Below are 27,578 nucleotides of genomic sequence, written 5' to 3' on the forward strand. Positions count from 1 at the left end.
AAATAGATCCAGCTCATGTTCCTCAGATAATTTTAATGAACTAATGGTGGCTTTAGTCTACATAGCACAAGCAAGGGTATCTGCTCCTTAACTTCCCCATCTGGTCTTACCTTTTCATGTAAAACACACAGCAAATCTGCAAACCAGAGGAAGGACTGGATTTCCCTGCACACCCAAATGAAGTAAAGTCGTCTGAGCTTATATTGTTTCCAATCATCTCTGGGAAAAAAAAGGGACAAAATTGCTAAAAGCTGCACCAGCTTCATTATTTCAAATAGTTTCAAACAGCCTGTAGATCAAGGATGTCCAAACCGCAGCCCATACAGCCTTCGAGTCCTGGCAATCCAACCCTCAAAGTCCAAGCAAATCAGTCCTTCATGCCCTTACATTTGTTATTCACTGGTCCACCCTGTTTAAATTTTATGGCATGGAGGTTTGGAAAGATGCTGTTGCCTCTTTGGTGGATGAATCCCAAATCCGATCGTCAAGGTTATTTAGTATACACTTCTTGAAATATATGTAAATGAATGGGAACATTGTCTTAAATTTGTATAAATACCCAGAGGCTCATGGTATGCACAGTGCGGCACATGAAAACAAAGTGTGGTTACCTCCATTGTGGATAAAGAACTGGCTACAAGAAACAAAGTTGCAACTAGCTTATTAGTTCAACAACCAAAACACAATCTCACCAAATAATGCTCTGTTTACAGCATAGAAAAATAATTTATTTTCCTCTTAACATGCTTCAGTTCGAATCTACTTTTATGCAGTCAGTCAATTCCTAGGTCAGTGTATGTGGCATCAGTTTATGTGGCAGTGTATTGAAGCACATAGGATTAAAGGGACAGTGGCAGTGTGGATACGAAATTAGCTAAAGGACAGAAAGCAGAGACCAGTGGTCAACAGGTGTTTTTCAGACTGGAGATAGGTATACAGTAGTGTTCCCCAGGAGTGGGTATTAGGACCATTGCCCTTTTTGATATATATCTGGACTTGGAAATACAGGGCATAATTTCAAAGTTTGGAAATGACACGAAACTCGGAAATGTAGTAAACAATGAGGATGTAGTAAACACCTTTTCTTCCTTTGAGCAGCTCACCTTGTTTCACCCCTCTCACCTCTTTCTTAAAATCCTTGTTTTCTACCGCCCTCTCAAATACCACACCAAGTTTGTCACCGAGATATCTTCACTGCTTTCCTCCCTCAGCCTTTGTACCAAGCGACTTCTCATCCTCGGCCATCTCTGATCACTTCCTTGTATCCCTCTCCACCCACATCCCCCTTTCCCCCTCCCTACCCCACTTCCTTCTGTGGTCACCCCTGGAAAAAATTCTCCCCCCAAATCACTTACAACTGCACTTTCAAATTCCTGATGGTCTAGCCTTTGGTCCCCCATTCACCACAATATTTCTGCAGCTACCGATCTGATCAATCAGACCCGCACCTCCACCTTTGATGCCCTTGTCCCCATTACACTCTCTCACCCTGGTCGTTTCCCCCAGTACGGTCCTCATCTCCACTCGCTTATGTCCAAGGGCCGCAGACTTGAAGGTTTATGGTGGACAACAGCTTTAGCCATTCATCGCCAAATCTGGCTGGATCACATAAAGCACTACTGGGTCCTGCTCTCCTCTGCCAAAACTGCTCACTATTCCAGGATCATCCTGGAATGCAAATATAACCCCCGGATGCTCTTCTCAACTACAAACCGTCTTCTTAAACCACTCTCCCCTGCCTCCTCCACCCTCACCTCCAACAACATGTGCGAAGAGTTCACGGACATGCAGTCATTAAGACTGAGACCATCTGTTCAGTTGCCTCTGCTGCTTCCCTCCCTTCCCCTAGCCCATCAAGCGAAACTTCCCCTAAGGTTTCCCCCTGCCCTAACCCTGAACTTACATCTTTCTCCAGTTTCTCTCCCATCGCCCCTCATGCCCTCTCCGAGCTCATCTTGACCATGAGACCCACCTCCTGCTCCCTTGACCCTATTCCCACCAAACTGTTGACCACCCAACTTCCCTTCCTGGCCCACATGTTAGCTGATATTATTAACGGTTCCCTCTCCTCAAATCACCCCCCCTCAAAAAACCCATCCTTGACTCCTCTGTCCTTGCAAACTACCGTCCCATCTCCAAGCTCCCTTTCCTCTCAAGTTCTTCAACATGTTGTCACCTCTCAAATCCGTATCCATCTTTCCCACGACTACATGTTTGAATCCCTCCAATCAGGTTGCTGCCCCTGCCACAGTACTGAAACGGCCCTTATCAAAGTCACAAATGACATCCTATGTGACTGTGACCGTGGTAAACTATCCCTCCTCATCCTTCTCAACATGTCTGCAGCCTTTGTCACGGTTGACCACACCATCCTCCTCCAAAGCCTCTCCTCAGTGGTCCAGCTATGTGGGACTGTGCTCGCCTGGTTCCATCCTTATCTATCCAGTCGTAGACAGCTCCTGCACTATTACATTTGGGGCCCCCTCCTATTTCTCATCTACATGCTGCCCCTCGGCGGCATCATCCGAAACACAATGTCAGATTCCACATGTACGATGCGACACCCAGCTCTACCTCACCACCACCTCTCTCAACCCCTTCACTGTCTCTCATTTGTCACACTGCTTGTCTGACATCCAGTACTGGGTGAGCCTTGGCGTCCTATTTGACCCTGACATGAACTTCCGACCACATATCCACTCCATCACCAAGACCATCTACTTCTACCTCCATAACATCGCCCGTCTCCGCCCCTGCCTCAGCTCATTTGCTGCTGAATCCCTCTTCCATGCCTTTGTTACCTCTTGACTTGACTATTCCAATGCTCTCCTGACCAGCCTCCCATCTTCCATAATCTTGAGCTCATCCAAAACTCTGCTGCTCGTATCCTAACTTGCACCAAGTCCTGTTCTTCCATCATCCCTGTGCTCGCTGACCTACATTGGCTTCGGTTCTGGGACTGCCTCGATTTTAAAATTCTCATCCTTGTTTTCAAATCCCTCCATGGCCTCGTCCCTCCCTATGTCTGTAACCTCCTCCAGCCCTACAACCCTTCGAGATCTCTGCGCTCCTCCAATTCTTGCCTCTTGTGCATCCCCGATTTTAATTACTCCACCATTGGCAGCCGTGCCTTCAGCTGCCTAGGCCCTAAGCTCTGGAATTCCCTCCCTAAATTTCTCCGCCTCTCTCCTCCTTTAAGACGCTCCTTAGAACCTACCTCTTTGACCAAGCTTTTGATCACCTGTCCTAGTATCTCATGTGGCTAAGTGTCAAATTTTGTTTGACGCTCCTGTGAAGTGCCTTGGGATGTTTTACTACAGTAAAGGCGTTATATAAATGCACATTGTTGTTTGTTGATAGTAATAGGCTTCAGAAGGACTTAGACAGACTGGTGAAATGGGCATACGCATGACAGATGGAATTTAACACAGAGAAGTGTGAAGCGATACATTTTGGTAGGAAGAATGAGGATAGGCAATATAAGCTAAATGGTAAAATTTTAAAGGGGGTGCAGGAACAGAGAGAGCTGAGGGTGTATATGTGCGAGGGAGACTGGAGTAGCTGGGATTATTCTCCTTAGAGCAGAGAAGGTTAAGAGGAGATTTGATAGAGGTTTTGATAGAGTAAATAAGGAGATGTTTTCCAGTGGCAGAAGGTTCAGTAACCAGAGGACACAGATTTAAGGTAATTGGCAAAAGAACCAGAGGCAACATGAGGAAAATAAATTTGACACAGTGAGTAGTTATAATCTGGAATGCACTGCCTGGAAGGGTGGTGGAAGCAGATTCAATAGAAACTTTCAGAAGGGAATTGGATAAATATTTGAAGGGGAAAAAACTGCAGGGCTATGGGAAAGAGCAGGAGTGTGGAACTAATTGGATAGCTTTTCCAAAGAGCTGGCACAGGCACAATGGGCCGAATGACCTCCTTCTGTGCTGTATCATTCTATGATTCTATCTGCAGTATTGCAGCTCAATCCCTAATCAATGGTTTCACAAAGTTCCATGTGAAATTCTTTCCTGTAGGCTTTAATAGTTTTTCTCATCCAACTCAAGGGTCTCTAAGGAGTTTTTAGCTATCTTTTTTCTCTTTTTCATTTATATTTCCCACACCATCCATTGTTTTCTGTTTAAGGGGTATGCAGGCAATCTGTCCCTAGGTTTCTGTCAGAAACACTTTGTAACCAAATACTAGGAAGTACACAAAGGTAATGCAGATTGATTTGTTTTTCTCTCCTGTGGGAAGTGCCACTTGCCGCTTCCCCTGTAAGTTGCCAAAATTCATTACATTCCTAATTGGCGATTTGAAGGGGACACCTTTGCCTTATCTATCCACAGTGCAGCACGTCATTATGCTAATGTGTACTGCACCATTTAGCTGCAAATGTTTAAAAGGGTTCCTTAACTGACCCTTAGCAAAGTAACTTGTTGCACATGTCATAATTCTAACATGCAAAATGCTGGTAATAAATACAAATCTGCAAAAATTGTACTTGCAAGTTAAACATTTTTTTTTTAACATGCTCTTTCAGATATAAACCTAAAAATTACTGTTGATATTAGTGGGTGAACACAACACAATTGCTGTGACATTCCTTTTTCCACTATTTGGCAGAGGTTTTAACCCATTTAAAATATACAGGTTAATGCCTGTGCTCAAGTACTGGACAAAGTGCTCACCTGCTAATATCACCAGCAGTAATTGCTAGGTCATAATGTACATTTCAATATTAAACTATCCAAGACTGGGTGCAAATCAATCATTTCAGAGGAGCCCATGTGACATCACAAACCATTAGAGCAAAGCTCAACTGGTTATAACAATATCTAAACTAGAGACAAGATTACAGCTTTAAAATCACTTCAATGCATTCATTATTTCATAACATATATACTGTGTAGATTCCAGTTTGAATTTTTTTTTGCTGACATCTGCTGCATGACACACGACAACACTGGTGAGTGATGACATCCTTACTGAAGGATTAATAATTGTGACCAATCACTGCAAGTTTATTGAGTGGTAATCAATAGTTAATTAACTAAAAACCTGTCCCATTAAATTAACATTTTTTGTTTAAACAATAAGCACTAATCATATGAACAAAATCATTTTACTGGAAGAATTACTGAGTCCAACAGCATGTGGGTGTTAAATTAACTTGAACAATTAAAGCTGAAACGTTGAGAGTTAATGTCCAAAAATGTTAATTCAGCTCCATTTGTAACAGTTTGAATTTTCAAAGGGGCACTGAGTGGCTTGCCATCATTTAAAAACAACACTTTGACTAAAATGTGCTTTTACTTGTTATATTCAGTTTTCTTTGATATTCTCCTTTTAATTCTAATCATTAGAAAGATTACTTGAAACTATCTGTAAAACTTCCACATTCAAAGAACATTGTTTGTATTTTTAAGCATTACAAATTAAAGCTCTTCCAGGGGATGTGTACCCACCTAACTAATATTAGCTACAGTGTAGTAATAGACAGGTTTTACTTTGAAGTAAGGGATTTTGAGGTAACAGTTGACATTTGCCCTCAATGTAAGCAAATAGTTCTAATCGCATTTACCCACCACATTTCTATATCCCTTCATCTCCTTTTCCTTCCTACATTCATCCAATTTAATCTTGAATGCTTACATAGTTTCTGCCTCAACCACTAACTTTGGAAGTGAACTCCGTGGCCTCACATGTTAAGAAGTTTCTCTTACCCTCTATTCTAAATCTCTTGCATTTAATCTTGCATCCATGGCCCTTTATTCTAGACCCCCTCAACTATAGAAAACAGTCTGCTTCTATCTACTCTGTCCCATCCTTTCATAATTTTAAACACTTCTATTTTACTGCCCATAATCTGTATTGTTCCAATTTAAAAAAGCCAAGATTTCAAATCTTCCTTTGTGTTTATATTTCCTCATATCAAGCAGTATCCTAGTGAATCTGCATTGGGCCCTCTCTAAAACCTCAATATCCTAGCAATAGTGTGGAGCCCAAAACTACACACAATACACTTATTGAGTTCTTATTAAGGTTTTATATAGGCTCATCCTTAACTCAGGCTTTTATATTTTATATCTCTTTGTGAGAAAATCCGGAGGCATAATCACCTTTCCATCCCCTATTCCAACACTCAAGAGTCATCCAGTATAGCCATGGTAGAACCCAACATTTATTTCTCATGTTATAATATATAATTCTCACAGGATGTAGCCTAGATTTTTCATATACAAACAGATGTTTGTCTCAGACAGAAAAATTACTCTTTTCATACCACCAAATGCGAAAGTTCCAAAGCCATTTTTTCAAATAATTAAATTTACCTCAGCAACTAATATTTTTAATAACCAATTTGATTGTCCATTACAAAAATGTAATACCATTCATTCATATCAAGGACACTATCTATTCTGAGAATAGAGCAAAGATTTACTAGAATGATTCCAGGGATGAGGGACTTTAGTTACATGGATAGACTGGAGAAGCTGGGGTTGTTCTCCTTGGAACAGAGAAGATTGAGAGGAGATTTGATAGAGATATTCAAAATCAAGAAGGGTCTGGACAGAATAGATAGAGAGAAACTGTTCCCATAGGCGGAAGGGTCAAGAACCAGAGGACACAGATTTAAGGTGACTGGCAAAAGAACCAAAGGTGACATGAGGAAAAACTTTTTTACACAGCAAGTGGTCAGGATTTGGAATGGATTGCCAGAGGGGGTGGTGGAGGCAGATTCAATCATGGGTTTTAAATGGGAACTGGATAAGTACTTGAAAGGAAAAAAAATTGCAGGGCTATGAGGACAGGGCGGGGGAGTGGGACTAGCTGGATTGCTCTTACATAGAGCCGGCACGGACGCGATGGGCCGAATGACCGCCTTCCGTGCTGTAACCTTTTTATGATTCTAACTAGTGCGTCTCAACTTATTGATGAATGCGTGCACAAAAGCCATTTTTAAAAAAAATCTAATTGTTTCACACATTTTTCTCTCCTCTGGTCTCCCAGTCACACACCTCCTACGGTCAAGAGGATTAATGGAAGAACTGCGCCCAGATTCCCATTTTTGCTGCTCTTCAGCCTGATGCTAGGTGGTGTGCAAAAGTGGTCTGTTCATGATGCTGTCTTTGATAATACCTAAATGGGACAATAGTGACTAAACAGAGTGGCATATTAAACCTGACCCCAGTTAATTGTTGCTTATTCAGTGCTCCAACACTGTACCGCACTCAAGCAAGCAAATTTTAATTTCTTGTTTTTTGGACACATTATAGGTTTACTGTAATGATTGCTGATACTCAGCTGTTTTTTTTGAAATTGGAATAAAGAGTATTCTATTCTGCCAAAAAGACACTTGCCATGATGAGCCTGGTATGAGGGGGAATTTTTTTTTTAATTCTTATTTTTGGGGTTTAGACTCATCATAGCAAGTGTCTCTTTGGCAGAATGGAATACTTTCTTCCAGCTTCAACATTAAGCAGTCCTGGGTCAGGTACTGCACAGGTTGGAATGAAGCTGGCTTTACTCTTCTCAACAATGTGCCCTAGCCTGAACTTTAGAAGAACACCTGCTAGCATGATACTTCCATTTTCTGTTCCAGCCACTGTTCTGAATAAGGCAACTACTTTAATGTTAATTATTGTACAATAGAGTTGCATCTACTATTAACTGAATTGAGTCCACCAGAACTGTTTTTATATAAAACCCCTACATCCAGCAGAGAGGAGACTTCCATCCCAATAATCATGTTTGAAGTTCTGCCCAGCGCTCACAGGTAAAAGGATACTGCACTACTTAGTCCATGAGTGGAAGGAGATTTTAAAGTTAAAAGAACAATCTTGTCCGTAGACTGACACATTGCCAGGTTTGAGCATAAAGATTTGCACACTGGTATAATTGATGCAATAAAGAATGCAATTATGTCATTATCCCATACGTCCCAGAGACTAGATCTTGCCTCCCCACACCAAAGTAAGCAAATCTAATTCGATTATAAGTTTTGGACCTGCAATTCAAAGCTAATTCTTTTAAATTTGCACTTCATTAGATTTGCAGCACAAATTTATCTGCATCCAACAGTTTTCACTATATAATTCCTGACTATAAAAACTCAATATATGGTGACAGATTCCAGGCACCCATTAGCATGTAATGATAACCCAGTCAAATACATGTCACCAGTCCCCATTTGTAGTGTCAACATTACAGCAGCAGGAAACTGATACAAGAGCTGCTGGTCCTTGCATTTGATATCAGTATCTGGAAAATGTAAATGGCAAGCGAGTATACCCTGCCAGTTTTTAGGTTGTAAATATTTGGGTGATAGTTCAATACTATTTTCATTTCCTCACTTGGCAGCTAGGTTAGAACCAATAAAATTCTTCCTTACTCATGAATACAAGTTAACCATGAACAAAACTGTCAGACAGAAAGAAAATGCACGTACAATAGTGTGTTTAGTACTGAAGCAAAAGGGGTCACTCCAATACCACCGGCCACACAAAGGCTAACCTCATAGTTGAAGACTTCCTCTGACGGACTCCCAAATGGACCATCAATATATAACCTGTTAAAACAAAACCAAATCAATTTTTCTCCATAAATAGTCAACAGCTATAAAGATACCAAGGTGTTCAAAGGTGTTTTAATTCAAATAAAGCGCACTAGTGTGAGAATGCCTCAACTCAGTAAGTTTTCTTTCATTATTTTATTTTGTTAAAAATATATTAATTTCAAAAATCCTCGAGTTGTTCCTGTTACAATTCACAATTCTTCCCAATACATTTTATTCATATTCAATGCAAATAAAAAGTTTCCATAGACAGAGTTTCTATGAACCAAAATTTGGCCTTATGTTTTGAGTTTATGGGATAATGTGCCACTGGGTGAACAATGAACCCTTTTACTGTTATAGAATGCACAGTATAGTTCTCTCTAGATCAATCCGAATTTAGTAGAAAACACCATGCTGACAGACCATGTGTTCTGAAAATACTTTGCTTCGCCAGCATTTTTTATTTTAACTTCAGGCGTAATCTGAAGACTTTAAGGGAGAAATTGGTTTTGGCCCATTTTCAAGCACAGAATGGTTGACGCACCAAAAAGCAGAGGCCTGTGGCTAGATCGGAATTGGGCCTCGGGCCTCATCAGCATATTTCTAGTGAGCTGCGGACGCCATTTGGGCATTCAGAAGCAACTCATCGGGCTCCGGAGCACCAATTTGAACTGACTGACTTGATGGTAGTGGCTATCAGGTAGGTCCTGGGTTGTGCAGTTGGGGCATGGAACATAACACTGGGATGTTGGTGCTTTTTTCTGGAAAAATGAGTGCAGCAAGGTCCAATTATTTCCCCTTTTTGTTTTCTATCTCTCCTACTTTTATCGCCTGTTCCTTGGGCAGGTTTCTCATTGCTTTAGCTCAGGGGTGTCAAACTTCAAACAGGCAAAACACATACCAATTTCAACCCAGTTCGCTGAATGTGACCCTTGCCAAATGCCAGGATGTCAGATCAGGCCCACCATGTAAATTGAATTTGACAACCCTGCTTTAGCTATTTACCTGTTCATTATTTCTTTAATGTTTCTCACTATTGCTTGACTGAGATGACTTGTTGCATTATCAAACAATCATTCCAGTGATACTTCCTTTCTGTGTTTGTCTGTCTGTCTTTTCCCACCGCTTCCCTTTTTTATGAATCTATTAATATGCTTGCTGATCTCTTAATTTTCCAGTTCTGAAAAAGGGATGAACCCAAAACGTGTCAACATGTCTAAACAGGTGTATATTACACATTGCCTGTTGGTGCCAAGAGAACAGAACTCTTAATCACAGCAGCAGACTTCCATTTTCAAGCATAAAAAAATTAAATATGGAATATTATGAACTGAAACTGGATAGGTCCGAGAACTGTCATAGTTCCATTTGCGGATTAAGTAAATTACATCATGATTTGTGACATACAGAATAATTTACACTCAACATGAAACTATTTTTCGAAAAGCAATTACTATGAAATCTGTCTGCAAAACCACACAATTCACAAGTCTTAATCCATAATGGTGCCAACATAGGAACAAAATTCTTTTTTTTCAATAGAAATTGCTTCTCTCTAGTTAGAGACGACTGATGACTCTGCCTCAAAGTAGGAGTCCCCCCAGCTATAGCGGTCAGCACTTGTGCTGAAAGGTACTCACTTCTCAGGATCCTGCCAGCAGCTCCAGCAACTCTTTCTCCACTCGAGCTGCTGACCTGCTCTCCCACTAGACCATCGGGAATAATTAAACATGAAGGGCTGAGCATGTCCTTTCTCCATACAGAGAAGGCAGGTGTAGAAGTGATACTTCCAATCTTGGCAAAGCCCCCCAAAGGAGGAAAGAGAAGTGGAACTCAACATTGCTTGATTAAAACATAGAAACATAGAAAACAGGAGGAGTAGTAGGCCATTCAGCCCTTTGAGCCTGCTCCACCATTCAATATGATCATGGCTGATCCTCTATCTCAATACCATATTCGTGCTCTCTCCCCTTACCCCTTGATGCCTTCTGTGTCTAGAAATCTATCTCCTTCTTAAATATATTCAGTGACTTGGCCTCCACAGCCTTCTGTGGTAGAGAATTCCACAGATTCACCACCCTCTGAGTGAAGAAATTTCTCCTCATCTTAGTCCTAAATGTCCTACCCTGTATCCTGAGACTGTGACCCCCTTGTTCTGGACCCCCCCCAGCCAGGGGAAAAATCCTCCCTGCATCCAGTCTGTGTAGTCCTGTCGGAATTTTATACGTTTCAATGAGATCCCCTCATTCTTCTAAACTCGAGTCGACCCAATCTCTCCTCATACAACAGTCCTGCCATCCCAGGAATCAGTCTGGTGAACCTTCGCTGCACTCTCTCTTTGGCAGTTATATCCTTTCTTAGGTAAGGAGACCAAAACTGCACACAATACTCCAGGTGTGGTCTCACCAAGGCCCTGTATAACTGCAGTAAGACATCCTTGCTCCTGTACTCAAATACCACCTTCCTACACACTGCTCCACTGCACCATAAATAGTGGACCACGAGTCCAATACTACAACCCCATTATCAATCACCTAACATGGCTGCCCGATTCCCAGACCAGCACCCACAGAAACACAATCCCAACACCACCAGGATGTTGCACCAGGAAACAGCAAAACAACCAACTACAGTACATAACCCCAGTCCAAAGCATGGCACCCACAATGGAACTTCTACAACTTGGGACAAAAGTGCAAAGACTCCACTAAAACTCTCAGTCCACTGTTCAAATCATATGTACAGAGCCCCTTGAGCTCTTTAACGCAAACTCTCAAGCAAAGTACTGTATGAAACAATTAGAGACTCAGGTGCTTGAAGGAGACTAGAAGGTAGCAATGTTGCAAGTCTATATGAATGAGAGGGAGAAGGGGAGGCTATCTTAAGTGTGGTACTAGGGTAAAGATATATACAATGCTGCACATGTGCAAACAGGGCAACCGTCCCCAAAGAAAACAGTTCTCTAGGTCATGGCAACAGAGTGGGGAAGAAAGGGACATACAATGTTGCACAAACGCAAACAGGGCAGGTAGAGGGTTTGTCACCATTAGGTGGGGGCCCTAGATATTGTCATTGCTCCTATCCACCTCATCCTATGTGTTGCCATAACCTAGCATTCAGTATTCCGCAATTGATCATTCCATAGTGGTGCCATATTTGAATGGGTTTAGGTACTCATCTCCCAGATTAAACCAAAGCTGTTCGGTGTCAGTGATTAGAGTTCATTAGTTCACAGCAAGCCACATCGCTAGACACACCCAGGATCATGTGTGCACATCACAGTAGCCCAAACACTATCGCGGCTGAAATCAAAATTTTCTCCCTAAATATCAAGAGTCTGAGTCACCCAATCAAATGGGAAAAAATGCAAATGTACCTCAAGAAAGAGCAAGCAGATGTGGCATTTCTTAAGGACACTCACATCACCCCTCCGAGCACAACTCACAAGTAAAGTTGCCAACTCTGATTGGACGTATTCCTGGAGGTTTCATCACATTATCTTCTGCCTCCAACTGCCCCACCCCCATGCTCCCGCCATTGGTCACCCAACACATCCATCCTCTCGGCATATCATCTTCCCACACCAATTGGAAAGCAAAAACCTCATCATTGTCCAATCGGATGATTCTTCACTGTCAAACAGCCTTTTTTCCTATCTCTAATATTTTTATAACTAATAAACAGAAGTGTTCAAAGAAATTTTTAAAAACACTTTTTTTTATACCCTATGATTTTTCTCCTGGGTTGCTCACAACAGTGTCCTGGAGATTAATCTTAAATTCCTGGAGACTCCAGACCAATCCTGGAGGGTTGGCAACCCTATTCACAAGGGATTGGCTGGGCCAAACAATGACAGCCTCCTACTCATCCAAGAGGGGTAGTGCACTGATCAATATGTATCTCCCCATCATTCTGGAGATGACAATCCCTGCAGAGGATGGCTGCTCAATCCTGATAAAGAATCAAATAGGCCTCAAGTTCCCGACATTCTCATCTCCAAAGGTGCATCAGACAAGGGTACCTCTTATCTTCTTGCCTTTTCCTGCTGGCCACGTAGACCCTGGTAACAAACATTTGAGTGAACTCGGGCATGCATCATGTAGGGGCTGGAGAGCTGAACACAAACATCTAATTTAAGGACCCTCAATTACCAGGATAGGCTCAGAGAGCTGGGGCTTTTTACTTAAGAAAAGCATGGACTTTGGGGAGATTTGATTGAGGGCTTTAAAATAGTGGAAGGATTAAACTCAGTCCAAATATATAGGCAATTTGAGCTAGTTGGTTAGGGAGGACCATGGGGACGTACATAAAAGTTACATAAACATAGAACTAGATTATAGGCTAGGAGGTGCTTCTTTTTGCAGAGAGCCATTAACCTCTGAAATAAGTTTCTAGCACGTGCAGTAAGCGTGGATTCACTGCAAACATTCAAAGGGGAGCTGGACAAGTTCCTGATAGTATGTAATATATCTATATATAGAAGGTAGGTGGGTTGCATCACCCACTCACTATGGTCTCCTGCACCTTCAGGGGTTGGAGAGGAATTCCCCAGGTTTTCTTCCCCCCCAAACTTGCTCTGTTTTTTTGCCTCTCCCAGACAATTGTATGGCTGCGTGGGTGGGGTGAGGGATGGTTATGATGCCAAGATGGGACAGGCTGATCTTTACCTATACTTCTTTACATGTTCGTACTGTGGCGGGAAGGCAGGGAGATTGGCCTAATTCCCTAGCTCTACCCCCTCCCACTGTCATTTAAATGTGTTGAGGCAGTAAAGGAGTGGTTGGAACAATCCTACTGGCAGGAGGAAAAAGTGCAGTGCCATTTGCAGCGGCAGTGATCCGGCAATAGTTCTCCCCACCCCAATTAGAAGGATATGCAGATAGGGTTGGATTAAGTAGGGTGGGAGGTGGCTTGCGTAGAGCATAAAATACCAGCAAAGACCAGTTGGGCCAAATGGCCTATTTCTATGCTGTAAACTCTATGTAATTTCCCTGCTCCCCCACCACCATGTTGCCTGAGAAATCCAGCCCCAAATGTCAGAAAGGCAACTTGTACAGGCATTTATTTTGAAAGTGAGTCACATCAGCTAGCAGGGTGACATGTTACCACAGTCTACCCAGCGTATGTCCTCCCAGTTATCAGTGGGAACACTGCATATCTTGAGGTTGTTTTTCAAGGTTTCTTTGCACCACCTCTTCTGCCCACCATAGCAATGCTTGCTACTTTCCAGCTAACAGCAGGACACTTGCTTAATCAAGGCCCAAATAATGTGACTGACCAAATCAGTGGGTTGAAATATGTAGGATGCCAAAGCACTAAGGCATGTTAAATTTTTCCAAAACTGAGGTTAACCCACAAGAGACAAAATCACAAAAGACTTACAGTTGCTTCATGAGTAGAGAGTTATATTTTGCTGCTAGTCATGAAATATTTTTTATAGTAAATATTTAGAACATAATTTTTAAACAAACAACATGTTTTGGTATCACAAATTCTTCTTATTATTTGTTCTTGGGTTGGCAAATAATATTTATTGCTTATCCCTAGTTTCCCTGAGGACATTAAGAGTCAACCGCATAGTATGTGATATAACTATTTAAACTCTTCCAGAATATGAGGTATAATTATGCATTAAACAGGTTCCACCAAAACGAGTTGTGTGTAATTTCAAATCAAATACATTTGATTATACAGCATAAAGTCACACCAAATCTTGTTATGTTTGCATCGAAGATAACTATTTGAGTTATGGAACCAGATAGTGGTTCATATTAACTGCTGGCCGCTTGCTTAGAACAAATCCATACCACCTTTCAGCAATCAATCATAGCCTCCCATTTAGTACTTGCTTGCATTGGCAAATGGCTTTGATGGGAATATATACATATTGGACTTGGATGATCTTCAGGAATCCCGGGTGGTCACCTAAAACAGTCATTACATCGAGACTACAGCACAGAAACAGGCCATTCGGCCCAACTGGTCTATGCCAGCATTTATGCTCCACACAAGCCCCCTCCCTCCCTACTTCATCTAACCCTATCAGGATACCCTTCTATTCCTTTCTGCCTCGTGCTTATCTAGCTTCCCCTTTAATGTATCCATGCTATTTCCCCCAACTACTTCCGCAAATTTTACCCAAAGAGTGATAGCCCGTTCTACATTCTTACCACTCTTTGGGTAAAAAAGTTTCTCTTGAATTCCCTATTGGATTTATTAGCAACTATTTTATATTTATGACTTCTAGCTTTGGACTCCCCCACAAGTGGAAACATTTTCTCTATGTCTACCCTATCAAACCCTATCATTATCTTAAAGACCTCTATCAGGTCACCCCTCAGCTATCTCTTTTCTAGAGAAAAGAGCCCCAGCATGTTCAGCCTTTCCTGATAAAGATATCCTCTCAGTTCTGGTATCATTCTTGTGAATCTTTTTGCACCCTCTCCAATGCCTCTACATCCTTCCTGTAAAATGGAGACCAGAACTGTGCACAATACTCCAAGTGTGGTCTAACCAAGGTTCTAGACAAGTTTAACATAACTTCTTTACTTTTCAATTCTATCCCTCTAGAAATGAACCCCAGTGCTTGATTTGCCTTTTTATGGCCTTATTAACCTACTTTTAGTGATTTGTGTATCTGCACTCCTAGATCCCTTTGCTCTTCTATCCCATTTAGACTGTTATTATCCAAGCAGTATGTGGCCTCTTGATTCTTCCTACCACAATGCACCACCTCACACTTACCTATATTGAAATTAATTTGCCAATTACATGCCCATTCTGCAAATTTAATGTCCTCTTGCATTTCGACTCATTCTTCCTTTGTATTTACTACACCCCCCAATTTGGTGTCGTCCGCAAATTTTGAAATTGTATTTCTGATTCCTGAATCCAAATCGTTAATGTAAATTGTCCCAGCACCAATCCCTGTGGCACCCTACTTTCCATCTTTTGCCAGTTTGAGTAGCTGCCCTTAATCCCTACTCTCTGTTTTCTGTTTTGTCGCCAGCTTGCTATTCATTCTGCTACCTGTCCCCTAACTCCACATGCTCTGACCTTAGTCATGAGTCTACAATGCGGCAACTTATCGAAGGCCTTTTGAAAATACAAATATATTACATCCCATTGCATTACCCTTGTCTATTCTTTCTGTTACTTCTTCAAAGAATTCAATAAGGTTGGTCAAGCATTACTTTCCCCTCTGAATCCATGCTGACTATTCTTCATTATATTTTCATTCTTTAGATATCTTTCTATTACATCTTTGAGTAAAGATTCCATTATCTTTCCTACTACTGACATTAAGCTAACTGGTCTATAGTTCCCTGGACTTGTTCTAGCTCCCTCTTTAAATATAGGAATAATATTAGCATTTGGAATAACATTATGACAGGCTCCTTGCATATGATAATAAGGGGCCTAACAACTGTTTAAGGCACTCTTCTGGAAAATGGGGGCTCTCTAAAGTTTTCCAGCATTTGCTCTGGCCTATCCAGGGGCAGACAAGCAGGTAAGTTTTTAAAATATTTAATCTTCGCATGGAGCCAGGAGTAGCAGAAGTGCTCCTCGCAGCTCCACAGCACTCCTGACAGCCACTGCTGAGCCGTGCTATTCTGTTCTCCTCGCTCCCCTCCCAGGACTTACCCAAAGGCTGCTGCCCGTAAGGCACGAGCCCAAGTTGGTTGTACGGCGACCAGCAAGCTGCCTCTGGAGGCGCAATGGTCGCCGGTAGCTCACCACAATTATTAAAATGAGGCCCAAGGCCCAATTATGGACGAGGCTCAGGCCTTCAGCTTCTGGCACATGCTCCATGCGTGCCAACTATTTCAGGCCTGTAAATGGCTAAGACCAATTCCTAGTCCATTAGATTCAATAACTGTTTTTGTCAGAAGAATTTTGAAAATATGAGGGCACTATAATCAGAGGTCAGCACTTTTGCATGAAATCGCAGTGTACAACGCATGATGTGCTGGAGCATCCCAAAGTCAAGACGCAGCTTATTTGGTCCTGCTGATCAACCTGAAACCTGCCCTTGTCCTGGAGAAAGGGAGAAATAGCTGCAGCAAGTGTACGCAGCAGAACAACTCAATTGAATGAACCTACTGGAGGAGGTCCAGCGAAGAAGGGAGGTCATTTTTAGAGCTGAGTGCCACCCTCCAGTGAAGAGCAGCACTAGAACAGTACAGATGGGGAAGGCAAAAAAGAATCTCTGCTGTATACTGAACCTGGGAGCAGGTGAGGAAAAAATGTGCTGGTTTCAGGAAGGTTGCCAAGGTAAGTTCTGCTCAGATTTCTCTTAATTTTACAATGTTTAACTTTAGAGGGGAAATACACTCCAGCAAATGTTAATAAATTTATATACATGCCCATATTTTACCAGTGTATTGAGTATTTCTGCCATGGAGGTGCATCTACCCTGTGGTCTATTACTTCTGGCAAGCACCAAACACCAAGCTCCGAGGCATTGGCCTACCTGTAAATGTTTGATTTAATAAGAAAAAGTTCTATTATCTCAGCAAAACATCATATCAGTGCACTGCTAGCCCAATGTCACCATGCTGGTCAGTCAGTATTGAATACATTGGAGTCTATGCCAGCATATTCCAGACACTCCGCAACATTGGAATACATGGTTGTGAATGTACAGGGGATTATCAGCTTAGTCACTGGAGCTGGTTTTTACCACTGTGTAAACAAAAGTCTGCTGATTCATCAACCTGGTGCTTTGAGAGGTGGTTAGAAGCAAGCAGTCTTTTGGGCTTTGTTTCTTAATTTTACTTGTAAAGTATATAAGGTTGGTCATTCTGTTTAGATGCTCCTCATAGGCTATCAATATCTTTATCATTGGAAAAGTAAAATCCTCACAAGAACTTAGTCAAAGCACTGTCATTAAGAATTTCTGGATTGGAAAGCACAAAAATTCCTTAAATAAATCAACTACCCAGTCAGCAATAATCAACATGGTAGTCCGCTACAAGTCACTTTTTCTGCAGTTAAAATAGATTGATCTTTACATGTATAAAGTAGTAGAGTTCAAATAATCTGAAAAGTTATTGAAAAGATTGTGACTGGCCCACATCACGAGGCTGTTGCTGTTCTAAGCAGTTACTATAATAATTCACTTCCCACCTTCTCCAGTCCTGCAAGGGACGGCGAGGGTGGACTTGATCGGTTTCTTCCCCGACCAGACGGTCGATACCATTTGGCAAAACGTCTCATCACTGGAACTGACCAACAGGCACCAGGTTGTAACCTGGATGGTGGTGTGAAGGACCCTCCCAGTGCGGTCCTTCCAACATGCACGGAACCTCAGCGCCACTGCAAGCGGCTCTTAAGGCTGTGGCGGAGAGGAGATCGTCGTCCACCTCCTGATGGGCTACCCCTTTGGCAGAGGGTGTGGAGAGACACGTGTTGGTATCTGTCCCGATTCATCCCAAACACTTTGGTAACACAGGACGCTGTGCTCTATGGGCTGTTCCCTGGGATGCATACCGAGCCAGATATCACCTGCGGCTGGAAGACCATCAACTTGGTGAAGGAGGCCCTTTGGTCCGCCCGCTGGTCTTCCAGCTGAAGGAGCTGTCCACAACGAGTGTTGCTGACTGGCACACTTGAAGGTCAAGGAGTACGTGCTGTGGGACGCGCTGAATCGAGGTGCGACCTACGCAAAGGCTCTATGGGGAATGGCCACTGTGTAAAGCCACCCCACCTTGATTGAACAGCATGTATTAGCAAATGTGTATTGTGTTTTAAAAATTGTAACAATAAGATCATAATGTATACGATCTGTACTGCATTGCTTTGAACTGCTGTGCTGCATTTTGTGCCCTTTATTTGAACTATGTGTAAACCGTGTGTATCTTTAAATGTTATGGAATAAAGTATATTTTGAAATAAAAGAAACCCTCTCCAGCAGTTTGACAAAAACTCTTTTAAAAACCATTTCTCTAGTCAGAAATTGTACTTGTTCTTAAAAGAAATTGATGATTAACAATACACAGTTCCATGATAGTTCCTCTTTTCTCAGTTACACATCACGTTGTGGAAATTCATTCAGCCCTATTTAATGATCAATGAGCACAGACTGAGGTGTTAATTGCTCAGGAAGCTATGCTTCAGGGCTAAAAGACGAGGGAGACAGGAAAACTGCTGACAGGAAAACCACTACATATTTTCCTTTGTCCACTTAGAATTGAACTGTGAACATTTTCCATTGTGTCCTTGATCACACGTCATGCAGTACAGAGAGGGTAGCTGTCAGCTCATGTTAAATTATCACAAGTAGAAAGACAGTGGAAGAATGAAGTGCAAGGAAATAAAAGACAGCATTCCGACATGACTCATTGTGCAGTGTTAATAAATAGGCTGACTGTTTTAAGAACCAATAATTAAAGCTGCAATACTTCACCAGATGGAAATTTTGTAAAGGTTCATCCTGAATAGTGCATTTTGGAGTTTTGGTTTAAAAGCTGTAAGTAAAGTAAGATGTTTACTACAGTGGATTTGGACATGATTGGGTAGATTTTTCAATCAGTCACAGACAATTAACATGCGTAAAATGGGTATGACCAATTGGAAAAATGGAAGGTGATGCGTTATACCAAATTTTCAGCCATTTAGCATGTGATCCAATTTTATGGTTGGGCTTTGTACTGAAGGCAGAAACACCTGCCAGTTTGTGGCTAATTATATTAAAATTTGATGATGTTATTTAGACGTCCATACAATCTCCTGGTATTTATGCCACTCAGTGATCCTCTAATCATATAAAATAGACAACCTGACTTGCTGAGTGTTTCTACCATTTTCTGTTTTGTTTCAGATTTCCAGCATCTACGGTACTTTTTGTTGTTTCATATAAAATTAGCATCCGAGGATGTTAGGGTGTGCTGTTAATGAGGTATATTTAATGAGTGTAGAATGGTGGAAAGGTTAGTCAGCATCAGTTAGAAAAGACAATTTCATGTTTTGGGTGTGCCGTTCCCCAGAACTCCTCAGGAAAGGTCAATACCTGAATCATTATCTTGTCTTTTATCTTTATAGATGCTGACTGACCTATTGTAAATTTCCAAAATATTCTGTGTTTTTATCCAGATTTCCAGCATTTGTATTTTTAAAAAATATATTTGTAAGTTTAAAGAGCACTATAGTAAGATTTGTAGCAGCATGTTCAGGCTCTTTCTGCACCTATTTTTTGCTTTTTAGTTTTTGATTATCAGCAGGCCATTCAACTGTGGGCAGCAAAGCCTAATTCTGTCCTCTCCCAACACATACACACACGAACTTCCAGCAGGGATTGTTGGGAAACAATCAGGAAGACAGACCTCGGCCTCTGCACTCCTGAATTAGGGAAGGGGGGAAAAAAATCATCCAATTGTAGCACTCAACCATCACCCCTGTTGAGATCTATTAACTCAGCACAGATTGCATATCAAAAGTAGGATCTTCCTGCTCTGTGTATCTCAACTACTCGCGGGTAAACTCACTGAGCCACTGAGGAAGCTAGTGGAAGTTTGAATAAATGTGGAAAAATTGCAGTTCTGTATACCAGGAAGCTGTAATGAAAGCAAGCGTCTCATTTATAGAAAGAGAAGGGAAAATGAACAAGAAATACTTCAGCCAAACTATATATTCTTAAAGCACATCAATTACCTACATATATTAAAAAGTGGTTTCAAAATCCTAATGTTAGTGGGCCTATAGGTGACATTGTTAGCATTATGTTGAGTGACTCATTAACTTGAGCTCCAACTAACATTCAAAAAAAAAACATTACATTACAGGCTCCATAATGCAGACAATTAGCCCTGCTGGCTAACTTTTCTGTGCCTTGGCAAACTCCGACGCTCCCTGCTGACCTTAATTCCCCTTCCTCAGCTTTTCCTCACCTCTGCTGCTTGGATTTCTGATGCCTTGACACCCCCTTCCTGTACTGACCTGAAATCTGCTACTTCAGCACTTCTCCCACTGGCTGGCTTCCTATGCATCAAACCGCACTCCCTTGATGATTGAAGTTTCCCCCACTCCTCCTTCGTCCCTTCTCCCCCTCCTTCCCACTCTCCTGCTTCCCTCTCCCTTATCCCTTCCTCCTCCTTCTCCTTCTCCCTTTCCCATGCCCCGCCTTGGTCCAATTATACCATGCCCTCTAACCCTGCCTACACAAATATTGCCTTGGTCTCGACTCCCCCTGAACTACCAATATTAAAATGGCATAAATATCACATTAATAATTGCTAAAAATTTGATAATACTCGATGTTGTAAATAATAGTAATGTTTACTCAGACTTACTTTGGGTAATTTCTCTGCTGCAGTATGGGCAGGATCTCAGCATCCAGATTTGGTTCAGATAGCAGCAGCTCCCTAAATCTTTCTGCAAGAAAATAAAGATTTAAAAAAATCATACAAAATTGATTCATTAAATCTTATATATTATTGCTGTTCAATGCGGAGCTAATTTATTGTAACCAATGCACAACAATGTTGCCTTCAGTCCATACTGCCGTGTATATAGGTCTCTGTAAAGAACAGCATAACATTCCATTTCCCTTAATGGGTTTAGTCAAATAATGGTGTTTTGTGAATTCTTAGCCAGCTCATGCAGGAAGCATGCAAAAAATTCTTGCATCTACCTTTGAAATTTGTGTTTTTGTTGCATAATATATACTGTGAAATAAATAACACGGACTAAAGCGTAGGAGCATGAAGGAAGTAAGAGCTGAGGTTCAGAAGATGTAATAAACTATGATAGACATCTTTCAATATCATCTGACCCTCAAGTAGCATCGTACCCTTTAAACATATTCTAACCAATGTTATTCTTTATAATAACTATAGAGATAGTTATAGACATACTTAGATTTACTTTGATTAAGTTCCTCACAAAAGGCTGCTTCTGAAACTGAAGACAATGAGAAATCAAGGTAAAATCTGGATTTGGATTACTAAAAAAATCTTCTGAAGGTAAGAAAGCCTGCAACAAGAGAAAACTACTGTGCGACGTCACAGGTGAGGCAGGAGAGTCCGAGAGGTGAGCACAGTATAAAAGGAGAGACCGAGAGTGGGAGGAAAGTCTGAGAGGTGAACGCAGGGTAAATCTAAGGCAAGTCATGGCAGCACAGCTCACACCCATGATATGCTCCTCCTGCACTATGTGGGAAGTCATGGACACCACCAGTGTCCCTGGCGACCATGTGTGCAGGAAGTGTGTCCAGCTGCAGCAACTGGCTAACCGTATTTCGGAGCTGGAGCTGTGGGTGGATTCGCTGTGGAGCAGCCGTGATGCTGAGACTATCGTGGATAGCACGTTCAGTGAGGTGGTCACACCGCAGGTAAAGATTACACAGGCAGAAAGGAAATGGGTGACCGCCAGACAGAGTAAACGGACTAGGCAGGTAGAGCTGGAGTTCCCTGGGGCCATCTCCCTCTCAAACAGATATACCGCTTCGGATACTGTTGGGGGAGATGGCTTATCAGGGGAAAGCAGCAAGAGCCAAGTTTGTGGCACCACGGGTGGCTCAGCTGCACAGGAGGGGAGGAAGAAGATTGGCAGGGCTATAGTGATAGGGGATTCAATTGTAAGGGGAACAGATAAGCGTTTCTATGGCCGCAAACGTGACTCCAGGATGGTATGTTGCCTCCCTAGTGCTAGTGTCAAGGATGTTGCGGAGCGTCTGCAGGACATTCTGGAGGGGAGAGTGAACAGCCAGTAGTCGTGGTCCATATTGGTACCAACGACATAGGTAAAAAAAGGGATGAGGTCCTGCAAGGTGAATTTAAGGAGTTAGGAGATAAATCAAAAAGTAGGACTTCAAAGGTAGTGATCTCAGGATTACTACCAGTGCCACGTGCTAGTGAGTATAGGAACAGGAAAATAGACCGGATGAATGCGGGAGGGATTTAGATTCCTGGGACATTGGGACCGGTTCTGGGGAAGGTGGCACCTGTACAAGCGGGACGGGTTACACCCAAGCAGGACAGCTAGTGCTGTTGGGGAAGGTTTAAACTAGAGTGGCAGGGGGATGGGAACCTGAGCGGGGAGTCACAAGGGAGTAAAGTTGAGAGCAGCAAGAGAGGGGAAGACCCAGGGGAAATTTACAATACAAATAGTACAAACAGTTGTTCAAGAACAAGTGAAAGGGAAAAGCGTACAGCAGCAGAAAGAAAGTGTACTTTAGACACTACAGATAAAGTGAAAACTAGAAGGCGTAAGGCGATTAACTCAGCATCAAAGCTGAAGGTCAGGCTGGGGTTTGTGGCCCAACTAAGAGTTCTATATACAAATGCATGGAGTATAAGGAATAAATTAAATGAACTACAGGTTCAAATTCAAATTGGAGGGTATGACATGATAGCTATCACTGAGATATGGCTGCAGGATGGTCAGGATTGGGAACTAAATATACCGGGTTATAAGGTCTACAGGAGAGACAGGGAAAATGGAAGAGGGGGAGGAGTAGCCTCAATGATTAGAGATGAAATCACTTCAATGATAAAGGAGGATATAACGAGAGGTAAGCAGCCAACAGAGACCTTATGGGTTGAATTGAGAAATAGGAAAGGATCTAAGACTATAGTGGGAGTTGTGTAGAGGACCCCTGGCAGCAGCTCTGAAGTGCTAGATTGCATAAATGCAGAGATTAGACAAGCGTGTAAGAAAGGCATAGTGGTCTTAATGGGGGACTTTAACCTTCACATAGATTGGGAAAAGCAGACTAGCAACTGTCAGAAAGGTAGTGAATTTCTTGAGTGTGTCCGGGATAGTTTTTTACAGCGGTATGTCCTAGGGGCAACAAGGGGGCAAGCCATACTAGATTTAGTAATGAGTAATGAACCAGATTTAGTTAATGGCTTAACTGTACGTGAACATCTATCCAATAGCGATCATAACATGATCGAGTTCAATGTAGTGTTTGAAAGGGAATAAAGTGAATCAGCTGCTAAGATTCTAGACTAGGGTAAGGCTGACTTCAATGGGATGAGACAGAGACTGTCCACAGTAAACTGGGCAAATCTGTTAATGGGTAAAACGACTGATGAACAGTGGGAAATGTTTGAAGAAACATTTAACGTGATACAGAATCGGTTTATACCCCTGAGGGGCAAGAACTCTACTTGCCAAAAAAAACAGCCATGGACAACTAAAGAGGTAAGGGACAGTAAAAGACATAAGGAAAGGGCATACAAAAAGGCAAAAAATGGCACAGATCCTGGCGAATGGGAAAGATACAAAGATCAACAAAGGGTCACAAAACAGATAGTAAGAGCTACAAAAAGAGAGTATGAAAAGAAACTTGCAAGGGATATCAAAACCAATATGAAGAACTTTTATAGTTATATTAGGAAAAAGAGGGTGGTCAGGAGCAGTGTTGGCCCCTTAAAAATTGGAAGTTCGTGATATTGTCATTGTTCAACATGTCCGCCATTTCCCCATTGTCAATTACCTTGCGTCAGTATTTACAGTCGAAAAAGAGGATAGCATGCCGGAAATCCCAAGAAAAATAATATTGAATCGGGGACAGGGACTCGATAAAATTAACATAAGTAAAGCAACAGTAATGAAGAAAATAATAGCACTAAAGAGTGACAAATCCCCAGGACCAGATGGTTTCCATCCCAGGGTTTTAAAGGAAGTAGGTGCGACATTGTGCCGATGACACAAAGATTGGTGGCATTGTAAGCAGTGTAGATGAAAACATAAAATTACAAAGTGATATTGATAGATTAGGTGAATGGGCAAAACTGTGGCAAATGGAATTCTATGTGGACAAATGTGAGGTCATTCACTTTGGATCAAAAAAGGATAGAACAGGGTACTTTCTAAATGGTAAAAAGTTAAAAATAGTGGATGTCCAAAGGGACTTAGGGGTTCAGGTACATAGATCATGAACGGGTGCAGAAAATAATCACTAAGGCTAATGGAGTGCTGGCCTTTATATCTAGAGGACTGGAGTACAAGGGGGCAGAAGTTATGCTGCAGCTATACAAAACCCTGGTTAGACCGCACCTGGAGTACTGTGAGCAGTTCTGGGCACCGCACCTTTGGAAGGACATATTGGCCTTGGAGGGAGTGCAGCGTATGTTTACTGGAATTATGCCTGAACTTCAAGGGTTAAGTTACGAGGAGAGATTACGCAAATTGGGGTTGTATTCTCTTGAGTTTCGAAGGTTAAGGGGTGATCTGATCGAAGTTTTTAAGATATTAAGGGGAACGGATAGGGTGGATAGACAGAAACTATTTCCGCTGGTTGGGGATTCTAGGAGTAGGTGGCAGTCTAAAAATTAGAGCCAGACCTTTCAGGAGCGAGATTAGAAAACATTTCTACACACAAAGGGTGGTAGAAGTTTGGAACTCTCTTCCGCAAACGGCAATTGATACTAGCTCAATTGCTAAATTTAAATCTGAGATGGATAGCTTTTTGGCAACCAAAGGTATTAAGGGATATGGGCCAAAGGCAGGTATATGGAGTTAGGTCACAGATCAGCCATGATCTTATCAAATGGCAGAGCAGGCACGAGAGGCTGAATGGCCTACTCCTGTTCCTATGTTCCTATGCTAATGGGATAATGCTGAGGCAAGGGTAGTACTGATTGGAGTGTGCCAGGAATCAGTGCTGGGATTATTCCTAATCTACATTAATGGTTTAGACTTGGAATCCCAAAGCAAACTGGTCAAATTCATACACGATGATAGGAATGGGCAGTTGATTCAGGAGAAGCAGCAGCTAGAGTCCTACAAAAGGAACTGGATAGAATCTATAAATGGGAAGCACAGTGACAAATGAAAGTCATTACAGACAATGCAAGGTACTGCATATTGGAAAGAAATATTGGTGCCATGCATAAACTATCGATGGTGTAGAAATAGCCAACGATGAATTTGAATGATACTTGGGAATAATAGATTCTGAGCTTAACATATTAAATCACTGTATCACAGTATATGTGGAGACAACTTTTTAAGTTTAAACTAAGGGGTTGAATTTAAACGCTCCCACCGGGCAAGAAATGGGTGGCAGCGGCTCGGCCTACCATTTTGCACCCCGGACGATTGTTCTTTCCATTGACAAGTAGAAAGTCTATTCTGGCTGCCGCTGTCCCATCTTTACAGTTGTAACATAGTCAGACCTGTGAATAGTGCTGTGAGCATGTATGTACGTGCTGAGATCTGCCTTCACCAATTCACAAGTGGTGCAAGCGGGCAGAACAACTGCTCTACTATCAAAAATGCTCAACACTGTCCCTTGGTGCAGTATAACTAGGGCACAAAATACCGCTTGAACCCCATAGGATTTATTGCCTGGTAACAAAATCCAACTTACGTATCAATTAATAGGGTTACCTCGGCAGAATTGTGGAGGTTAAGAATAGCAAAGGCAAGAGATGTGAAAGTGAATAGATAAGATTTGAAGACAGCTGAACCTCAACATTCTGTATCAATCCAAAAACGTAGCACAGAATTTGAGAAGAAGCTTCACATAATCTATAATCTTGTCCTATGGAACTCTCCCTAGGCAGCATCATCATTTCGAACTCTACCTTTTGTATACAGAAGTTTAAATACAGAGTTAACCAGTACATGCTGAAGTGGGTTTGCTGGAGTATGCATAAGGCTAAGGGAAATCTGTTGCATCTTGGTACTGTGCTCCCAGCAACCATCTATCTTTGTTACAATCATTTGTTGCTCAGCCATGTGGGGTTTTCCAGCTATGTGGTCGCATGTCCATGATTTTCCTATCCATGAAAATAAATGGGAGGGGGGGAGGGGTGGTGGTGGTTGCAGGAAAATTGCAGGCCAACAAGCAAACAAGTGGAAAACTTCAACCGAACAAACATGTAGCACTGAATATGCCAATATTCAACTACAGGGAACCACTTTGATAGTATATCCCATTTATAAGGTTTTTATTAAATCTGCCATTTACGTGTCAAAAGGAATTTGGAAAAACATTTGGGAAATTTGTAGCCTAGTATCTACTGTACACATGTGTGACTTTGTATATTCAACAGGACTGAACAAAGCTGTATCTGAATTAAGTGGACATAAAATACACTAGGGGTGCTTGTAGGGTCCAAGCTTGATCCACAGGAATCTGTCAGGGTGCAGGAAATCCAGCTGTACTCAAATGGTTTATATCTAAAATTATGATACGGCTGTGGAGAAGGGTATGTATTTTACTAGAAAATGTTCTCTATCAGCATTCATACCTGAACATTATGCCAATCAAGTTTCACCTCAGCACGGCATACTTTGAATTTACTGCATCTTAACAAAATAGTCAGTAAATTGAAAATGTAACATACTGTTACCTGCATATGAATTTTAGGGACGAGAAAAAGATTTGGCATCACCTTAACTACTAAGGATGCAAGGGTAGATCTGAGGAGCGAATCCAACTTGCGCGGTCTGGCTGATGATAAGATTAAGGAAACACATACCATTTCCACATTTGTGAATTCAGTTGTAAAATTTTGGACTCACCTGTCCAGTCTCCCAGAACCCGGAAATGAATGCCAAATGTTCCTCTGTTTTCTGTAGGACTCTAGGAAATAAACCAATGTAGAAATGATTGCGTAATGAAACATTCTGCTCTATGTTTAACTCGATTACTTGTAAAACAATGCAAGATAATCACTGAATGAACTGTAGAAAACCACCATTTGGAAATTTCAAGTGCCAGTAGGACTTCTACACTTGGCTTTAAGTACCCCTGGGCTAGGGAGGAAATGAACCAGCACTGGTTCCTACCCCTGATCACTATGCAGTGAGCTCTGTCAGAAAATTGTATTTGTGGCCACTGGCAGAGGACAGGGTCAGCTTCTGCTAGGATACTCCACTGCTGACTTTTGTTCCTTAGCCTCACATATGAATAGCCACTTGGGTCAGTTTGTTAGTTCTCAAGGAACATTATCCACCAGGAGTCATCACCTTCAGAAGAGGAGGTGAGAACATTGTGGTGGGAAGGGGAAACCGCCATTTTATGCAGAGGAAACTACACATCAAGGCAACACCTTGGATTACCAATGTACTG

The 27,578-nt window shown here is 41.8% G+C and overlaps 1 protein-coding gene across 3 annotated transcripts in view; it reads right to left on the reverse strand.

Moving 5' to 3' along the window:
* The window catches only part of LOC137323004 (NADPH oxidase 4), a 166,726-nt gene that overhangs the window by 24,887 nt on the left and 114,261 nt on the right, over positions 1-27,578 (reverse strand). For 2 of the 3 annotated variants that reach the window (XM_067986330.1, XM_067986329.1), the window contains 4 exons: positions 27,029-27,089; positions 20,839-20,920; positions 8,441-8,560; positions 111-219 (listed from right to left, as the gene is read on the reverse strand). In XM_067986330.1, coding sequence (XP_067842431.1) covers positions 111-219; positions 8,441-8,560; positions 20,839-20,920; positions 27,029-27,089 — 372 coding nt within the window. The remainder of the gene's footprint in view (positions 1-110; positions 220-8,440; positions 8,561-20,838; positions 20,921-27,028; positions 27,090-27,578) is intronic. The other variant, XM_067986331.1, reaches the window with a different exon arrangement.

This window comes from Heptranchias perlo, chromosome 6, assembly GCF_035084215.1.
Source record: "Heptranchias perlo isolate sHepPer1 chromosome 6, sHepPer1.hap1, whole genome shotgun sequence".
Lineage (NCBI taxonomy): Eukaryota > Metazoa > Chordata > Chondrichthyes > Hexanchiformes > Hexanchidae > Heptranchias > Heptranchias perlo.